This window comes from Aythya marila (assembly GCF_965140915.1).
Source record: "Aythya marila genome assembly, chromosome: 1".
NCBI lineage: Eukaryota > Metazoa > Chordata > Aves > Anseriformes > Anatidae > Aythya > Aythya marila.
The window spans coordinates 161,841,684-161,863,354 of NC_139042.1; the positions used below are offsets into that span (position 1 = coordinate 161,841,684).

Below are 21,671 nucleotides of genomic sequence, written 5' to 3' on the forward strand. Positions count from 1 at the left end.
TTGTATTTGAACTAAAGCACTGTATTTAAACTAGAAGTGTTTTTGCTCCGCCTTTCCCCTATCTAAACACTGTTATGATCCAAGATGGAAGTAGAAAGAGGTAAATAGCGGATGGCTTGAAGAAATTGCCATGTTTTACATTGTCTCCTGATCTTTTGCAAATAACAGTGTAGGCAAAAGATGATGGCATATTTAAAAAGTATTTTGCATTATCATGAGGAACAGATGGAAGTTTGTACATATTATCACTCAAGAAGCCAAGACCACTATCTATTCAAAATGTTACATGCAGAAATTGTACAAAAGAGTTAAACAGTTACAATAAAATAAAGTTACAATACTGGTATGTGGATTTGTTGAGGATAAAAGCACTTCTATTACAATTTCTAGAGACTGCCACTGCATTGCTACAACATAACAACCATTTCTAAATGATCAGTAAAATCCACAATAATTTACAAACTGAGTGACTGATGGAGCTGCTAGCAGTATTCAAAGCAGAAAGAATCTGACTGCAGAATCTCTTAAAATGCAAGATCCAATGGAGCAAATTTACTACCCAATTGCAATTGTTAAGTATATCATCCTTGCAAAAGGAACAAAAATGGGTATTATTAAAACCTTTTTGAGACCTCTGTGGGTGCTCTGGATAACAAAATCTACACAGCTATTGTGTATAGGAAAAAAATGCTACTTGTATAATATTTCATAGCTTTTTTTTTTTTTTTTTTTTTTAATACATGCAGCGATCTTACTGATTCCATTTCAAAGGCAAATAGAGTAATTTAGAGAGTTACTTACAACTGTAGCAGCTCACACAAATTAATGTAATGTCATTTGAGGCATTGTTCTGCTAATGTAGGAGCAAGTGAGCAAATCTATATACATGCCTTAGCTCATCAAGAAATAATGCAGCAAGAAATCATGCATCATGATGAAAACTTTTTTTTCAGACCCATCTTCAATATACGTGATTTCAAATGTATAAGCAACTACCCTGTTGTCAGAAAAACTGCTTAATACTTGACCATATTATTTAAGCAAATTAAGATAGTTTTGTAAACAGATAAGCCAGAGAATTTGAATGTTTTTAGAAAGTTTCTTTCATGTTTTATCGTATCAATAAAGGCTGTGAATTAGCCATTTCAAAATTGCAGTTATTTAACACATAAAACACCACAAATGTAGTAGAAAAGATTCTTCTAAATGTCTTAATGTACTGATTATTACCTGACTAATGAATGTAAAAACCAAAAGTTCAGCCTGCCTGGCAAAGAGTTTTAGAGATTCCCACAAAATTTTCATAGGGTAGAGATATCTGTTTTTTAGGAAACCAGCCCATTTGCTTTTGTAGGATGGCAGAAAGATTCTCAGTCATTTTACACTACCTAGAACCTTTGGAATTCAAGACATTGCACTAGTACATAAACATGGTTGTCTCTGTAAAAGTGGCACTTATATTTGAAGGGTGAGAGTCCATCATTTAGCTTGCTGCATAATTCTTTATTTTCAAGTTACATACATTTAAATATAAATAAATATATACACACGTGTGTGCACATGTGCAACTTTGTAGCTGTTTTAAAAATATTTTTCACATAAATTAATTTCAAATACTTTCTTAATCAATTATACTAGCAAAATGCTCCTGAATATTTGGAAAGGCATGAACAAGAAAATGTCATTCAGATAATTTTTCTAAATTAAACAACTATAGAAATTATTTTTAATAAGGTTCCTAATAAATTGAAATCCCACAGACTATTGCTAATGCAGACTTACAGTCTTGAAAGCTCTTCTGATTATCCAAAATGGTCCCATTTACAAAGCAACTACAAGAAGAGCTACGGGCATCTTTATCATTCAGCAGTGTCTCTCGGAGATCAGAAAGGACTGTGGCTCCAAACACAGTCTTAATTCTTTCAACGGCCTGAAATCTAGCACAGGGCTCTGAGTCAGAGAGGAAAAGGAATGAGAATTGTAGGTCTGCAACTGCAATGTATAAGAATATGTTTTTGAGGTGTAATGTTTCATTCTTCCTAAAAATCTGCCTTTACAGAGTGGTACACTTGGGAAATTAAGTATTAACAGGAGAAGAGTTGCAGAATAATTTGTCAAACAAAATCTGAAGGACAGCCCTCCTAAGAAATAGGCATCTTTTATGCTGTAGAACATGAGAAATTAAGCTGTCAAGTGAGCACTGTAAAAAATCCATCCATTTGGTGTGTATTACCCAGTCAAGCTGTGAAGTTGCTATCCGTTTTGTTGGAGAAGATGGGGAGGCTGCTAAGTGAGACATTAACCTTGTCAAGAAATCTGAATGCAGTACGTGGTCCATTTTCAAGTCTTTTAAGCAGAGACTTTAAGTTCTACATTGTAGGTGCATTAGTTGTCTAAGGCCTCAAAAGAGCTTTGAGAGCTAAGTTCAATACAGAGGTCACTATTATTTATATCCATAGGTGCAGGTTTTATATGAATAAAGTAATTCTGACTTTGAAATTAGGATTGTGTAGCTGGCATTCTGTGTACAATCACAGTTGTACAGAGAATCACTAGAAAGATACAGGACAAGGAATTCTGAAAGTATGAAATGGCTAAGTTTAGCCATTTTGCAAAACTCTTCAGTTTGTAAAAGAGATGACTGAAAGAAATGATAGAAATGTAAAATGACCCATAGAACAGAGAAAGATAAGTAGAAAAGGAATTCAAGGATGAACTTCTTGAAGACCTTGCTATCTGATGGTGAAAAAAATGATGCTAATTAAAAAAAAAAAAAGAAAAAAGAAAAAAAAAAAAGAGTTTAATGGAAGATTTGTGGAAATAAAGGCTTCTAAGTCTGTCCAAGGCAAATTAGTAAGAATTTAATAATACATTAATAATGTATCCATGTGGACACATGGATAAATACAACCAGGAAGCGTCAAAGCGTAAAGGCACCTCATATCTAAAAAGCTTATTACAACTCTTTGAAACAGTCAAAAATACATAGATAAAGTTGATGATATATGTTTGATACAGCTTGTCTGGATTTCTGAAGTCTTTAGACAAAGCCAATCTCAAAAGGCTTGTACAAAAACAAACAAACAAACAAAAAACCAACAGTCAAACAAACAAAAACCAATCATGGAATGATGCCATAAGAAGAGGTACTTTATGGCCAAATAGATGGTTAAAATAGGAAACTGTAGAAGAAAACACAGTTTTCACAGTGGAATAAGGTACCTAGTGAATTTCTGGGTAGATTTGTGAATAGACATCTGCTGTTCAATATATTTATAAATTTCAGAGGAAAGAGGACTAACAGTAAGATCACAAAACTTGATGATGATTGTAAGCTTTTCAAGGTAAGAAAGACAAGGACCAGTTGTGAAGAAATGGCCCAATTCCAGAAATCCTTCAGCTGAGCCTGATTAATGATGAGAAGAATACCGTGCAGATAGCTTGTAATACACTTGTCCTTTTTACATAGCTTTCCCTGGTCTCCTGTTTAAAGTAATTTTTATAGACAGCCCAGTGGGCTAGGTAGAGCCTCTGATCTGTTTCAGTATGGCCATTTTTATGCACTTTTGTTACTACAATACAAAATCTAGTGAGTTGCAGTGAAAATATCATGTAGCAGCTCTACAGCAGAGTCACTTTTTCACACAGTACATATTTAAATTGTGAAACTTGCCAGCAATATTGTGGATAGTCCAAAGTATTTAGTTATAAACTAATGGGATACGGTCCATTGGTAGCTATTTCCTTTCTGTAGTATCTTTGATCTGATCCTGAACAGCAGTCATATCCTAATATAAACCAGGAATACAAGTTGGGTGAGACTGTATCATTAACACTTCCTCAAAAGCTCAAAATCTAGAATCTAATTGAATTTATGAAACCATTTTGTTAACATTAATTTTAAAGAAAAGACTGAATTGTCCATGTGAAAGATCATTGTAAAAAAATAGAAGAGGCTCACAATGCAGGATGAACTACTTGAGAAGAAATGTAAACCAGGCCACTTACATGCAACCTTCCTCCCAGGAGTTCATCTATCTGTGATTCGAGGCCTACTTTCAGTATAGCACAGCTGTGTAACCATTCTCAGTTTTCTTTTGAGAAAAGTGCTAGGGTGTGAGAAGGAGCTGTGAGAGAGTACATAGGCTAGAAGCACACAAGATAAGAAAGGTGAAATTGCAGACATAAGTAGGATTGTTGAGGCTGGGGAAACCAGCACCTTGAGGATTCAAGAATAACAACACTCAAATGAAAATGCATAAAATCCAAAGGAAAAAAGGGAATTGTAAGACAGCGATTCAGCAACATCATAGATTATCCTGTTCCACAGAGCAGCACAGGCCAGCATTCCCTACCTGACTGATGACTATTTGTCCAGTAGACTGAGTGACTCATTTGGGGGGGGGGGGGGGGGAGGGTTGATTTAATGCTTAGTTCATTAGTCCTGCAATGTATTGTGTGTATTAGACAATAAATAACTCACTTTGTACTTTTAACTTGTTTATTTCTTGCATGAAGAATCTTTTTGGTAAAAGTTCTCTGAACAGAGTGAATCCCAGAGGGGGAGGGTTACGTAAGTAATCCAGAATAACAGACAAGAATAATATGATTAGTCATGTAGAAGAGCATTTATACTTTAAAGCAAGGTACATATTTTAGATGGGTTATGGGATTTCAGAACATAGTGGACTTCTTTTAGCAGATTAGACATTTTTCAGAAATGTTACACATAGCTACAGCATTGAATAGATGGCATCCGAATCTGAGGATAGAATTTGACCTTTCTACTGAGCCAAGGAATCTGGGAGATAAAAACAGAAGTGTTGGAAAAGCCAGTTCTGGGAAAAGGCATATCCTGAATACTTAAAATCGAAGGACAAGGCAATTGTGCTTCAACGGGCACAAACTGAAGCACAGGAAGTTCCATCGGAATGTGAGAGGACACTTTACTGTGAAGGTGACAGAGCACTGGAACAGGTTGCCCAGAGAGGTTGTGAATTTTCCTTCTCTGGAGATATTCAAAACCCACATGGATGCCATCCTGCAAAATGTGCTCTAGGTGATCCTGCTTGGCAGGGAGGTTGGACTAGATGATATTCAGAAGTCCCTTCTAACCTTGACCATTCTCTGATTCTGTTTAATTCCACCAATGCATTATAAGAAGCATACACCTGAGAAATTAGGCAATGAATTTGGGAAAATTCTGGATCTAAATGAGAAATTAATTAGTGAAACAGAATCTAAACTCCAAAGTCTGGCTTGTTGAAAAAGGACTGGAAAGGCTGATGAAAGATAACACAAATTAATTACTTTTTAAATGACTTTTCTGATACAATTGCTTTAAGTAATTGCTGCTTGATTGTGCTTGCAATAACAAACATTATACGTATGTATACATAAAAGTCCAAAAGAGACTAGCACATAAATTAGAGCTGACATGAACTTGATGCAGAAAGCTGCATATTAAATTTGTTTCTGCCAGTAAGGTAGATGGAAGACCAGATAAACTGAAGGAAGATGGCCTTTACCACTGGTGTCTTGGAATTCTTTTCTCATGTGCTTGGCATTTTCCTCTCACTTTTTCCAAATGTGCTTGACTAGATGCTAACTTCCAAGGATAGTAAACAGTGTCAGAAATAAAAGTAAAAGATGTTATTTTTAGGAATATTTAAAGCTCTGATCATCCCAGTTTCCTAAGGGAGTAAGGACTTACATACAAAGGTTAACTTTAATGTACTAAAGCTAATCTTCTTAGCATCTCTACATGTCAATAGGGAGAGACAAATTCCTCTAGGAAGCAATCCAGATAATTAGCCATAATTTAAACACTTTGAATCATCCTCTGCATGATCCTATCTCTTGCCACCTGTTATAGTTTATCCAAGGAATTTATGGAAGCTAGCTTCATTCAGCTGCAAGGAGACTTTCAGAATATGCTCTCTGCTTTTTTATTTTTTTCTTCCCCCAAAATTGACTGTTTGCTTTAATAACTTAATTTAATCGATTTATGCATTGAAATAGAAATAGAACACCTTGGTCAGCATCACACATGGAAGTTCAGAGACATGCCATCAGTAAAACTCACAATGGCATATTAGATGCCATTATGATAAAGAATGACCTTGTTATTACCATAGGAAAAAAATCTAAGACCTCATGAAATTCATCCACCAGCATATGAGTTGATGATGACAAAAAGTGTAGAAAGAATATAGTAAAGAATTTTCATTTTTTAGAATGGAAACAAGGGCTTGTGCAAAAGCAAATGTTGTCTCCTTGTCCATACCCTTTCAGCTATGCTACTTTACTTAATAAAATATATCTACCCTCAAATCTGTTTCTACCACTCCATAAGCCATGGATGGTTTCCCAATAGCATAATGGAAAGAAGTAGCGACTAAGAAATAGGAAGCAAGAATGGCTTTTCTGTCAAATTTAGTGGCTGCAACTGTTTAACTGATGGCTAAAATGAAAACTTTATCATATCTGTAACCCTTTTATTATGTTTCTATTGAGTACTTGGAGTAGATACAATGAAACTTCTTGCTCAATCTACAACTGAAGCACTAAGAATCACCAAACCACAGGTACTTTGAACTCTTCTCAGAATGTTGGGTTGGGATTTTCTGTTATTTTCCAAGTGCGTGGATTCTGAACTACTAAATACAGAAGTCATAATTCCACTGTTAGTGTCTTTGATGCTTATGGATTCCTTCATGAAAAACTTTCTGTAACAAGGTCTTGTTTGCCCTGGTCTGAATGAGGAGGTGGAGCCTTTGAAATGGATTTCAGACAGCAGGACTACAGGTCAGAGATAAGCATCTTGTTCTGTCAGACTTCACAGCACCTCAGACTAATTTTTTATCCTTTTCTGAAAGATTCCACTTCATCCAATCAGCAAAATAACAATAAATACTTCCCTGAGCTACAGATTTTGTTAGGAAACAATTATTTCTTTATGATTAGATACTAATGGTTGGTGGGAAAAATCAGAAAAAAAAAAAAAAAAGAAAGAAAAAAAAGAAAAAAAAAAAAAAGGAAATATATATTGACTAGACTAAAAAGAAAATTCTGAGAATGTGGAAATGATTTACTTACTATGCTCTTGAACAACATAATACAATATTATATCAGGTGGGAAAAATATATACTGTTTGGGTATCTATAACTATACAAATATTTTAGCAACTGTTTAACAGCTGCTCCTGGCAAACCATAGCAAAAAGGAATGTTTTCCCAAAAAGCACAGGCCTTAAATGAGAACGTGTTGTTAAGCCTTGAAATTAGAGGGGTATGTACTGGTTTGGTTTATATTAATTTTACAGAAGTGTATTCCTGTTAACTTCAGTGCAGGTACTTCCCATTTCATCAGTTTAAGTTTGGAATTAAACCACAAGCCTTTAATGAGGATTTAATGATCCACTTGGGGGAGCTAAAGGGTAATTTGTTTCTGAATTGATAATGGCAAAATGGTTGGGATGCAAAATTAAGTTACAAAAGGTAATGTGAGCAGAGACTTCCACTTTTTTCAACTTGGTGCTGGTTTTTCACTTATGTAAGGTTGTAGAGCAAAGGATCCCCATTTATTAATAAAATTTCAGCCATTTACAGAAAAAAGAATTACAGTTATAAATAGCTTAACAGCAGACACCCATAAAATCAATCATATCCTAACTTCCTTTATACACCTACGACATACATTGACTGAACACGTAAGGTTGACTTTGATCCTTACTCTTAATTCTACATTTTCATGCTAGCTAAAATTAACTGCAGTGTGATAGTAAGAAAAGAAATGTAACAAGTAATAGCTTTGTCTTTCAGTCAATATGAAATAGCTCTTTTGAACACTGGTCTCAGGATATACATGTTTGTGCCTTGTACACCAGCTACTTTGCTGGAACATGGCTTTGCACCATCTTTATATTTTCCAGTTCTCTAGCTTGAAGGGAAGTGGGAACTGTTCCCCACTTTAAAGCTATATCAGCTGCTCTATCTTATGCTTGATTGCTTATGGCTACTGGTAGCGCTTTCACTGTTCTGGGAACTAGGCACTAATTAGAGGCAGAGATGCAGGAATCTTCCTTCCTTTACGGAAAGGAAGAGCACAGCTTTTTGTCTGTAAAGAGCTGGTAAAATACAACACTGAACTTTTGTCCTTATAGGAACTGCCTTAAAGATCAGATAAGATGATGATATAGTTGATTTCAAAAGTCACAGCAGATCCAAAGCTATAATTATCTTTTACAAAACCAAACAACTCAGTTTCAGATACAAAACTTGAAGGAATATTCCAATGGTAGAGTTGTACTGTCAATGTCTTCACTGTAACAGTAGAAAATTCATCTTATTCCAAATTAATATGCAGTACAGCTCATATGAAAGTTTATATTTGTCCATATTTGTGCCTCTAATTTAATTCATTCATGTAAATAAAGTTTCAAGCAAAAGTGATTAAAAAATATTTTGTTCCCCCCAGCATAATTTGGCTATATTTAAGGTTTCTTTCTTTTAAGTTTAACTTAGTCAGAGCATGTGGAAAAAGCAAACTTTAAGTATCTTTACAAGAAGTACTGTTGTTAAGCATTTTATAAGTGAAGTCTTACGCTTTGTAGCTATAAGCTATAAAAACATATTTTTAAATGTCATTCAATATCTTGAAGTCAGACACAATCATACTGATTGAATATCATGCTAAACACAATAGAAAAGCAAATGGAAGCAAAGGGTATGGTGAGCCTAGGTATAGCCATAAAAGCTGTAACCATTAACAGTACTTGATGATGATATTTGTAATGAAATTTGCTTTTGTGCTTTCACTTTGCTATGTAAGGACATGTGTTGTAATGTATTTTGGAGGAACTACTGCTACAAATTGACCAACTTACGTTAATTAATTCAATCTCCCAGATTTTTTTCACAAGGTCCATCGATGTATAGCCATTAATTAGAAAGGATTTGGTATAGTCACCCAATTCAATGGAATCCAGCCATTCAGCTACAGAGGTGGGGTTGTAGCCATCATGACCAATCTGCTTCATCTGAAAAAAAAAAAAAAAGAATAAAAAGAATGAGCAAGAATTAGTGCTAATATTCATTAAACACAATTCAGGACAGTGGTTTGTATTATTTTTTTTTTTCTGGGTTTTTATTCTCTGACCAATCTAATGTCTAATGATTGTCATAACATGAAAAAACTATTTTGTGAGTAAAAGTACTTATAAAACTTAGTTTTCAATGGATTTTCTTCTCACAGGTGTTTGTTTTTAAACCAAAATGTATCAAGAGTGTAGCATGAGTTCAGTTCTTACAAGACATCATAGAATCCATAAGCAAGGGAGGGCAAAAGAAAGAGATAGAGACATTATTAATATCCTGACTGCACAAAAATGTCAGATTTGCAGCTAAGATTTCATAGCAGGGGAAGAAATTAGACTGAGGATTGGATATTTTGCTATCAAATTCCAAATGAAACATATTTCTTTGGTTATATTACTCCTAATTTATCTTTTCTACTAGGTTATCTGATATTTCATAGTGGTTGAAGCCACAGCATATTTTTCCACCCCCAGGGGAAGTTTAAAATAGTCTCTTTCCTCTACCTGGTTACATTTTTCATTGAGCTCTTGGGAATTTAATATAGTTTAGATTGCTCTGCTTCTGTAAAGTTGATTGAGATTGGACAATCGAAACAAGTATTATTGGAATAGAACTGACAGAATGACATAGACAGAAAAGCACCATGTACATTTATATACCAACACAGACACAGAAAGCATAATCACATAAATCTTGTTTTCATAAAAAAATAAGAAATACCACTGGCATGTTATTTTTCTGAATTTTGTTAAGTTACTAAGAAGTAAAGAACTCAATTTCTCTTTCACAATCACCTCTCAGTGGCACTAGTGAAGATTTTCAAGCTAACCCTTAAAGAAAAAAATGTATAAATCTACTACCTGTGCAGATAGTTATGATGTACTGCTCTTATGAATTTTAAAGCAATTGGCGACAGTGGCACAAAGAAATAGAAAAATTTATGGAATAGCTTCAGTTTTCAACAGGATTATATGCATATCACCTTTGTATTGAAGTGTAACTATTTCTAAAACATTGAATTGGTAAACTTATATGAAGATTCAGAAGTTTAGAAGGCCTTGTATTTTGTACAGCATCTCCAGAATATGCAAGAGTTGCATGGTGAAAGCCAGTCTCCCATTTTTGCCTGTCTGCTTATATACATTCTTACTCTCTGAGAAACAAGGGAAGTGTGACAGAAACATAATGCTTTGAGCTTAAGTTTGAAGTGAGTGACAAAGTAATTTAAAAATGAGAGAATTCTTATCTTAATATCTTGCCTGAACCCATTTATTTCTCACAGTTTATTTGAAATACAATTTGAATTCAAAGCAGGGAAAAAAAAATTAATGTCTATATTTGAAAGCCAGAGTAGTGTTTGTGTATCTGTATTTTCAAATGCAGGAAGCCAGCACATCATGAATATGATCATGGTTTCTTACAGTAGCAGAGAGAAGGGATGCAGACACACTGCATCATGGATATAACAGTTTACTCTTTGGTCTTTTGCTGCATATGTTGGGTATAAAATATTACTGGAAATACTTAAATGATGCAGTGAAATTATTATCTTATATCATAAAAGAGGGAGTAGAGAATCCCCATAAATAGCTATGGAAATTACGGCCTTTTATGTCACTTCTGAAGCAACGGATTTGTATTAGGAACTGAGAGTTTACAGGCAGGAATTAAGTTATGACTGCATGACAGTGAATACAATTTTGTTGCTGATCTACACATTATGAAAACTAGTTATCCTGATTTAGAATGAAAGTTCTAGATGTCAAAAGCATGGCAAACTCTTCTTTCATTGTCATTCAGATTTATTTCTTTTTTTTTTTTTTTATTAAAAGTAGTCTGTCCAGCAGACTGAAAAAACATGAAGAACCCTGATAGTTCTGCCTCCTGTGATGCTTAGTTCAAGAGTTGATTTGAAATAAGTTATGTTTAAAAAACTGATTCTTGAAAAGAAAGGACTCAATAAACAGAAGAAAAATCTAATACAGAAACAATATGAAGAAGATGTATTGGGTTCACAGGGTAGCCATGGCTTTTGAAATGTATAAAGTATTTTTGTTTCCTTTCTCTAACAAAGAAAAGTGAAGCACCTTCATAACAATTTTTAGAGTATTCAGACAGGTAACATTAAGCAAATGTGTTCTTTTTAGTACTATTTGACCTTTATGTTTAATAAATGTTGATATTAACAAGATTTTTCTTTTGACCTGATTTTGATATGATTTTTTCTTTTTGACCAAACTGGATGAGAAATCCAGAGAAATCTCATCCAGTTTGGTCCATGATACTGGTAACCCATCAGTTTCTATGAATGACAAACACAGCATGGGAAACTTCTGAACTTAGTTTCCAGTGAACATCTCCATCAGATGGGCTGTCAAAACAGATATCAATACAACTGTGGTGTGTTGCAAAGGGATGCAGGCAAGAAAATACAGGACAATCCAATAATCAAAACACTGAGAACAACTGAAATGTATGTGAAAATTTCACATTTCTGAATTTGGTGCCAATAGACAAAATTGTTAGGAAGTCACTCAGCAACCTATATGAGCACGCACTAGAGTATTTTGGGGAACCAGCAGGTTCTGGAAACATTTTCCCTTTCCCTACCCCAAAGCCTTGAGTACAGGAGGTTCTGTCTAGATGTCAAGAAGCACTTTCTTACTGTGCAAGTGAAGGAGCACTGGCATAGGTTGGCCAGGAAGCTTTGGTAGTCTCCCTCCTTGGAGATCTTCAAAAGCTGTTGGGACATGGGCAGCCTGCTCTGGGTGGCCCTGCTTGAGCTGGGGGTTTTAGCAGATAACCTCCAGAGGGCCCTGCCAACCTCAGCTATTCTGCAATGCTGTGTTTCTGTGATTTGGCTGCCTGTCCTGCCTGCCCAAGTGCTCTCCTCAGCTTCCAGCTCCCTTGCTCTGGTAGGGAGCCCCCTCCTGTTGCTCCCCAACACCGATGACAGAAAATCTCTTTTCTAAACAGATTTTCTAAAATGTGTCTAATACATGAAAACTAATAAACTTTCACTATCAGTCCCCTTGTATGTAAGGTTTTGTTACGTCTGTTAATAACACCAACTAGCTTATTAAGTGTCATTCATAGCTGGCTGTATTTTTTTTCCTTTCAAGTATTTATTGACAGATTAGTTATCTAGACATAATAGTATCATTAACAGTATCTGCTTTTCATATAAAAGATTATAGAGTTTTTAAATAAAAGCAAAAACACTTTGAAATGTATCTGCCTAGAAATGCTGCCCCTTTACTTTATTAGAGATTCAGTTTGGTTGCATCTTATCCATGTTCTCATTAACAGGTTATGGCTCTTGGACTGCATATCTATATATTTTTCTGTATTACACTGTGATTTTAGCCTCCTCTCACAGATCATTTGCACCTTATAGACTACCTTGCTGATGCCGTTTGCTGTTTGGTTATTTTGTGTTTGTTTGTTTTTGTAAAGAAAAGGCCTCCTGTCTACTGACCATATTTGCACATGTAAGACTTCAATCATTTCACACCAGCTACAACAGATGCACCAGTGGTGTCAAACATTAAATTGGCTATGTGCACACTTTTTGACTCATCATAGTATAAAATCTCTGAGCTTCAAGTCATGTCTGTTGTAAATACAGCCTTTCAAGGATTAACTGCTCATAAATTGAGGCAGTATTGTTCTTCCACAGACAGTGCTCCCAATTTGTTAGGATATCTATAAAGAGCAATACTGGTGTTAGCTGTTCAACTGCAGATAATTCTAGCATGACAAATATGGAAAACACTAAGGAGGAGGCCCATAGGATTTAGAAGTGATAGAGAAAAAGAAATGTTTAGGAAAATATAATATAAGCTAAGTATGGAGGAAGATACAAAACACGGGAGGTTTCTCTCCTTGGTTCTACTGAACTATCATGAGTATTGCTTGCTTTGAAATGAATAGAAGACAGAAGCCAGAAAAAGCTGTTTCCCAAAATAAAATAGTAACATCAAATAGCATCCTAGTGGGCTGAGAAATCCTTTACAAGGGACTGCATGTACATCAATCTTTTTGGAAGTGCATCCCTACTATAACTATATGGTATTTTACATCTAGATAGAAAGTACTTTAGTTGACTTTTTGTCTCTGAAATGTAGCCAAATAAACATGAATGGAGCTTCAAAGTAAGCACATATGCACCAGAAGCATCTAGGTGAATTCAGTAACATGGCCAGTTACCAGTTTTATGTGATCATCTCAGACAGCTGGGAAACTAATGGTATTTTCTCCACAGGAAATATCAGTATCTGGTGGATCTCATCACTGTATTAAAATCAAGCTTTGTATCTCCTTTGCAAGGAGAAAGAGAAGACTTGACTTTCACAGCTTTTTAAATGACAGCAACGATTACAGTGAAATTACACACCTGTGTTGGTTTGCAAGGAACTTTTTTTTAAAGAAAATGTGTGTTTTCTTTTTTAAAGAAACGTGTGTTTTCTTTAAAAATCACAGAATCATCTAGGTTGAAACAGACCTCCAAGATCACCTAGTCCAACCTCTGAGCTAACACTAACAAGTTCTCCACTAAACCATATCACTAAGCTCTACATCTAAACATCTTTTAAAGACCTCCAGGGATGGTGACTCAACCACTTCCCTGGGCAGCCCATTCCAATGCATAACAACCCTTTCAGTAAAGAAGTTCTTCCCAATATCCAACCCAATCCCCCATGGGCAACTTTAGCTCATTTCCCCTCATCCTATCACTGGGTACATGGGAGAACAGACCAATCCCTGCCTCGCTACAGCCTTCTTTAAGGTACCTATGGAGAGTGATAAGGTTGCCCCTCAGCCTCCTTTTCTCCAGACTGAACAACCCTAACTCCCTCAGCCGCTCCTCGTAGGACTTGTTCTCCAGACCCCTCACCAGTTTCATAGCCCTTCTCTGGACACGGTCCAGGGCCTCGATGTCCTTCCTGTAGTAAGGGACCCAAAGCTGAACACAGTACTCAAGGTGTGGCCTCACCAGAGCCGAGTACAGGGGGACAATCACTTCCCTAGACCAGCAGGCCACACTGCTTCTTATACAAGCCAGGATGCTGTTGGTCTTCCTGGCCACCTGAGCATACTGCTGGCTCATATTCAGATGACTGTCAACCAATACTCCCAGGTTCTTCTCTGCCAGGCAGCTTTCCAACCACTCATCTCCCAGCCTGTAGCTCTGCTTGGGGTTGTTGTGCCCCAGGTGCATGACCTGGCACTTGGCCTTGTTGAACCTCATGCAGCTGGCCTCAGCCCATCGGTCCAGCCTATCCAGATCCTCCTGCAGAGCCTTCCTACCCTTGAGCAGATCAACACATGCACCTAACTTGGTGTCATCTGCAAACTTACTGAGGGTGCACTCAATCCCCTCATCCAGATCATTGATAAAGGTATTAAAGAGAACTAGCCCTAGTACTGACCCCTGGGGGCACCACTAGTGACTGGCTTTCAACTGGGTTTAACTCCATTAACCACAACTTTTTGGGCCCAGCTGCTACCTAGGCAGTTTTTATCCCAACAAAGTGTATGCCAGTCCAAGTCATGGGCAGCCAGTTTCTTGAGGAGAATGCTGTGGGAAACGGTGTCAAAAGCCTTGCTGAAGTCAAGGTAGACCACATCCATTGTGTCACTTTGTCATAGAAGGAGATCATGTTCATCAAGCAGGACCTGCCTTTCATAAACCCATTCTGACTGGTCCTGATCACCTGGTTGCCCTGCGAGTGCCGCATGATGACATTCAAGATAACCGGCTCCATGAGCTTCCCCAGCACCGAGGGCAGACAGACAGGCCTGTACTTTCCAAGGTCCACCCTCCGGCACTTCTTGTAGATGGGCTTCACATTTACTAGCCGCCAGTCAACTGGGACCTCTCCTGATAGTCAGTACTGATGATAAATGATGGAAAACAGCTTGGTCAGCTCTTCCTCCAGTTCTCTCAGTACCCACGGGTATGCTGGCCTATCAGAAATGCTGGTCTATCTAAGATATTTAATCAGCTCTCTCAAAAATATGTACAAAATAATCAGCTTCCAATCTGATTCATTTTGGATTGTGGGTGGTTGTGGTGGAGTTATTTTTTCCTGTCTTTGTGTGTTGTCTGTTGTAAAGTATGTACATGTATGTTCAAAAAGTAATTGCGTATACTCATATTTTTTGGAAGAAGAGATCATTCCTTCTCTAGAGGTGGTAAAATAAAAGGCTGAGGGGAGACATTTTTGAAGACCACAGTGCCTAGCTGGCACAGGAACACCACAAGAAGCTAGCACCTGCAGCGCTTGAGCAGGACTTGAACCTGCAGTCAGGGACAGAGAGACAGCTGTCAAGGAGGGCCAGCTGAACTTCCTTTGGACCTGAGGACACTTTTCATTTACTGATGCTGAGAAAGTGACTAAGTGAAAACTAGGACCTGTCTGTAAAGGCACAGCGGGTAAGGAAGAGCTGTTATTTTTTTTTTTGTTTTCTATTCTGCCTACCTTGTCACTTACTAAAAACACTTACTAAAAAAAAGTTAACTAAAAAAGTTAACTATTCAGGCTGTGTTTTAATAATGTTTGACTTTTCTTTCTGCTAAACAAAATCCTTCCATCTTTTTGTGGAGCTTACTATCAAAAGACAGTATAGTTATATTCAATTCACAGTACTGCCTAATTAAGGATCCCACACTAATGGTAAATCCAGACTACCATGAACTCAGTTCAGCATTTCCTACCACCATTGTGACAGACATCTTTTCTGTGACTTTTTGCAGTTTGAATCTGTCTTCAGAATAAAAAGAAAAATAGATACACACTTTTTTTTTTTTTTTTCAGTAGTTGGATTCATATCTGTGAGAAACAAAGTTGTGTTTTTGCCATAGAAGGTGTTTTTGCAGTGGAAAATTCCACTAACCTTGCATCTTCAAAAGTGATTGGGCAGTATAGCAGTGAGGAGTATGCTAAGCAGATAAGGAGATGGTCACACTGTCCCAAAATAAGGAGGACAGCTAAGAAAAACAGGATGAGCGGTACGAAATCAGTAAGAACAAAAATCACAGGCCCTCTAACCCTTCTAGGCCCTCCTTCCTTCTAGGAAAAAAAAAAAAAAAAAAAAAAGGAAAAGGAGAAATTGACAGTTGGTCAAATTAAATTGTACCTATATGGTACAGAAGTGCATCGAGTAGGTTGTGAACCTGTAGTACTCAGCCAGTGAGGAAACAGGAGAAATGAGGTGTTGGGTAATAGCGAATTATGATAAACTTAGTTAAGTTAGTTAGCTAAGTTTATTATCAAAGTTAATTATGATAAACTCTTACTGTATGCTCCTGCTTGCAGGATGCCCACCATTGCAATCGCGAATAAAATAGCTTCACAGAAAATCCGGTCTGAAGAAAATTATTGAGATTTTTCTCACACATCCAGAAGACTAAAAAGACCTTCTAGTTCTTCATCAGACACCATGGGTCTGGGTCAAGGGAAGATGTCTCATTCAGTATTACTGTGGATGCTTTATGCAACAGTTCAGGGCATTTCTATATGGTATGATGTAATCTTAAAAAGACCTGAATCTGGAATTTGTGAACTAAGTGGAACGCATGGCCTTTGATCTCATGAGTTTCTATGATTATCACTTCTGAGAACAGTCCTGTGGGTATTTGTTAGTAATTCTGTGCTCAGTGCTAGAGATTTACAGGCACACTTTCAAAAACTGGCTATTTTAGCATAGACTTACACCTCCAAAGTTAAACATTCACCCTTTGCTGGAACCTCAGTAGTTTTGCCTGGTTTACTTTTGATGATGTGCTATCAACTGCACCTATAGTTCTTTCCATCCCTCTCAGAGGCTATACTAGCAATGATTTCTTTGGCCCAAGAGTATTATGGTTTGGTGCCATGATATGATTTAAAAGTAATCTGATCATTGCCTCTACTTCGCGTTGGTTTGGTTTGCTGAATAATCTGGGTACATATTATACAGCTTTGTTTTTGTAGGAAAGCAAATCAGGAGATCAACACTAGACATGCATCAAATACATTTCAACCTCTATTTTTTTCTCTGCTTTTTACTAATGTTATTATTCTTGATGGTTGAAAAACCCATCAAGCTCTTCAGCTTCACAGGAGATTCCATGACGGTGCTAACTAGAGGCCCAAGGGAATGATGTTCTTCATCAACAACCTGTAAGAAAGTTGAAAACTTCCTGATGGCAATCTAAGCTGGTGTCAGTATCAGAAGGCTGCCGACTTCATGGCTGTTGTGAGGAGTCCAGAGGTATCTAACTATGCTCTGTATAGTGACCAGTGGGCCAGCTGCAGAAGAAAGAGAATAGGAAAAGAATAGCACTCCCCCTCAAATAGAATTTTAGCTTGCCTCAGTGTAGACAGCAGGCAATATGGAGTCAACCACAATTAAGAAAGTATAAAAAAGCACAAATAGGAATAAGGCTTGCTGTATGGGGAATGGTTGCACTACCAGTGACATGCTACTGTAATCTACACAAAACAGATAAGTGACAGTGTATCCCATATAGAGTGGCTCACTGACAGAAAGAAGGAAAATGTAAAACATTTGTGGGACTGCTTTAATCAGACAAATTTGAAGCACACGCATGGAGAGACCATGAGGTAAACACACTGAGCTATAGCATAGATGTTTCTAACTGCTTTGTTTTACTGGTACATTCCTTTGTGTTTCAAAGTTGCAACACTCATGTATTATGTGGTTATAACTCTTCTTCTCTGTCCTTATAGTTAAGGTCTTATAAACAGTGTAATGAGCAGGCGAGTGACCTCCTTCCAGGCCTGGCAAGTAATTCCGAAAGGCATTAGAAGGAGGAATAAGCAGGGTACAAAGCACTTCCCTTGAACGCTGCTTTTCATCTTCAATTCCAGCAGGCCAGAAGCAAGAAGTCACCACCAGAAAGGGTCATAAATATTAAGAGCTTGACTTTGCAGCATCTTCTAGTTTGGTCACTATCTTTAGGAATGGAAGTTGCAGTGATCTACCTGTTAGCTGTGCTGAATGGGAGATAATTAAATACCATGATTCAAAATAGCTTTCTAAGCTCTGTAATGTCTAAACCAAGATATAACCAGATATATAGCAATAGCAAACATATGATGTGGTCCCTGTCTGCTACATACACAGCATAGTTAATGTGCACAGGCACAGTAGTTCTGTTTTCCTAAATGCCAGATTTACTGTGCTTGCAAAAATGGGTGTTACATATGAGTAATAGATCTAGCACTTTTTGGAAGCACAGCTTTACTGCTCATGTAACACTACTTGCAGAGAGCATGTGCTCAATACCCCACTCATGTCCTACTTCTTGTCTGGTTCTGCAAAGCACCCAGGAAGCAGGCTTACTGCCGGCATGCCACTGCTACAAGATTCCCAGACATGCTCTGTGCCTGAGACCTCTCCATGCAGGAAGAAACAAGCTGCATACTGTAAGAATAGCTCTGAAGCCAGGAGAAAGATGCTTTCAACTATCATCTTTCTTCCATTTGTCAAATGAGAGAATGTGTTCCCATTATGGGCTAGGAGAAGGAGCTATACACTGAGCAACCCACATGAAAACAATCCCTTTTATTATCTAGGTCCTCAGATAAGCTAGGATAATTATTTTCAAAAACACTGCAGCCTCTTAGGAACCCATTGAGAAGTCAATTGCACACAGGCTTTGGATGCCAAAATAACTTGAAAATGATACACTGTGACTGCTATTATTTTCTTAGTCAATTAAGCGTATCTTGAAAACAAGTTCTCCCTCAGTATTATATATATATTTTTCTGAACTCCTTGTACTATACTTTTAGGCATTGTCCCTAGAACTCTATACAGCTGAATGTCCTTTTAATAAAACATATAAAATCCCTCTCAAATATTATTGATTTCATTCTGTTCAAACAAAAAATGCTAAATGTGGTATCAAACTCTGCTAAGAGATTTGCTCTAAAACTGGTGTCATGTATAAAGTATTTCCATTTTAAGAATTAACTTTACAAATTATATTTCTACTGGAGTGTCTTAACCTTATCTAATAATAATAAGCTATAAAGTGCTCTAGTTAATATTAATGTGAAACTTGAATAACTTAAATTACATTAATGTAAGGTGGGATTGGGCTATATCTCTAATCCAACAAAAATAAAGGGTATAATGAAAAGCAGAGATCTCATTGAAATATTTCTATTCTCCCTACAAACATACTAGCTTACTCTCATGAAATGCTCTCCTCAAATACAAAATAATTAAGGAAAGATTATATTTTGAAAAAAAAAAAAAAAAGGTCAAACATGCCTTTTTATACTGGTTAAACACAACGTAATAAAATGCAACAATTAATTCATCAGGTATTTGCTTTTTTCCTATTTAAAACTACTTCAAGCTCTGGCAAGTGGTTCCTAAACACATTTGTGGTGTTTGAAATACAGAAATCTCATCACTCTTTAGGAAACCAGCATTTAGGATGATCAAAGTCAGTTAGTCTTGCCAAAATCTAAATGCCTGTTGCATTTTCAGGCTGCAGAGATGAAGGCTGATGAGAATAACAAAAGAAGCTTTAAAAAGGAATATTTTAAAACATTGACAATAGATTAGTTTCTTGATTTTTTAGCCTCTAAGTTTATTCTATACTGCCTTAGTATATGACCCTAAGGAAGTGTCATTCTGTAGATATTTTTTAAAGCATTTAACTTCTACCTCGACTTCTGAGTTAAGAAGTATGACAAGACAGGAAGGATTAATAGTAAAACTAACAACAGCAGCAGCAGCAGCCATATTGCTAACTACTAAAATGCAAGGAGTCATCAAGTTTTAAATTAAACAAGGAGTAGAGAAGAGGTACCTTTTCAAACAAACCAACTAAAAGAATATTTAATGAGATTCAAATTAGTAAGAATCCAATTATGATTTGAAATCATAAAGTATTTAGAAGGTACAGACTATTTTGAATGGATGATGACAGAGCTGAACTTATCAACAAATGGATATGCAGAAACCTTTTAATGTTTTCCTGCAGGATGTGAAAGCTTTTTAGATTTTCAGCAAACTGCTGTAAATACTTCAAGGATGAGTTACATGAGATAAAATTTACCAGAATCCCAGTTTGTGGGCCCCATAACTACTCCAACAGCTGTTCAAACGAATTGGGTTTTGAATATGAAATTAAGTATTTTTTCTATGTAAGCTCTCTTGTGTTGGTGAATCATTTGAGTGAAGAAATGTGATGCACAGCTTTTGGCTGCCTTTACTTTAATATGATATTTTTGCATCAAAGACACATTAGAAACTTGGTCTTTGAGGACTGTTTTCTCAACAAGGAAGCTGCTAAAGACTACCTCACTGAAGCCCATGCTTTAAGCCTTTCTTTGTTACTTAATTATCTTTGGTTCAGAAGATGTTAATTGTTGCATAAACAGCTTGTTCTCACCTGGTTTTAAGAGAGCTTCTAGATCTTGATTCTATAATAATTTCTCATATTAAGCATATTTTATGAAAATACCTTAGTTGGAGTCATACGACAAAATCTGGCTCTCAGCATTAGTATATTCTCCAAAAGCAGACATTATTAACAATGTTTTCATAAACACCAGTTACCAAATCTAGATAGCACTAAAATTATGATATATTAAAAATCTATTCATTAATTTTGAACAATTTAAGCAAGAATACAAACATTCTGGCTTCCCTAAGAAATGTCAAAACCAAAAATATTTCATCAGCTAAGAGCAGGGATTAAAATCACATAAAATGTTTTGAATGATAGCGTTGTTCAAAAATGTATAAATTTATAGTTAAACCATAAATATCTGTTGTAATTCTTCAAGTACTACTTTTATATACCCTAATACTGTACCATTTATCTCATTTGTCTAAAAACGCTATGTGGAACATTGCTGTCTTTAATCATCTTCAGTGTATCAGTGCACAAGCTCATTCTGTAGTATATACAGATTGTCTAGCACATCCAGAAACAGATACAGTTCATAATTTTACATTTTTTCCATACAAAATAAATCCTTGTTCTCTTTTACCAGTCATCATAAGAACTTATCTAATAAACTATGCTGCATCAAAAAGCCTCTTCTGGCAAAGTCATCCGCATGCTCCAGACTGAAATGTCCTTTAACAACTATTTTTGCTCTGAAGTGTTATCAAACTGCAAACAGACTAATCTCTATTTACCTTGATTATTCCACACATGCTGCTACCAAGCTCTAGAGCACTTCATGCACTTTACTTAAGACATTATTCCTGCCCCAGTATCTTGCACCGAGTGAGTATTTGTATCACTTGCGGCAGCCTGGGCTTTAGTAGTGTCTACTGCTGCTCATTCATTCTCCTCACACAGCTTCCCAAAATCAGTATGTCCCTCATTTACCTATTCAGGTTTCTGTATGTAGAAACATTAGCAGAAGCCTGCACTGATATATTCTGGTGTGTAAAATATAAGAACTACACCTTTATACTGCTGATTTTAGAATCTATAGTTTAAATCAGTTAGCACTAAAAATGACTGGAAAAATGACTGCAAGTTACTATTTCCACAGCTGAGAAGAAAAATACACAGGAGCAAATCA

At 36.4% G+C, this 21,671-nt stretch overlaps 1 protein-coding gene across 6 annotated transcripts in view; it reads right to left on the reverse strand.

Annotated features, from left to right (window-relative positions):
* The window catches only part of ANKS1B (ankyrin repeat and sterile alpha motif domain containing 1B), a gene marked incomplete at its 5' end in the record, with an annotated part of 434,494 nt that overhangs the window by 151,530 nt on the left and 261,293 nt on the right, over positions 1–21,671 (reverse strand). For all 6 annotated transcript variants that reach the window (XM_082773376.1, XM_082773377.1, XM_082773375.1 and 3 more), the window contains one exon: positions 8,889–9,041. In XM_082773376.1, the coding sequence (XP_082629502.1) occupies positions 8,889–9,041 (153 nt within the window). The remainder of the gene's footprint in view (positions 1–8,888; positions 9,042–21,671) is intronic.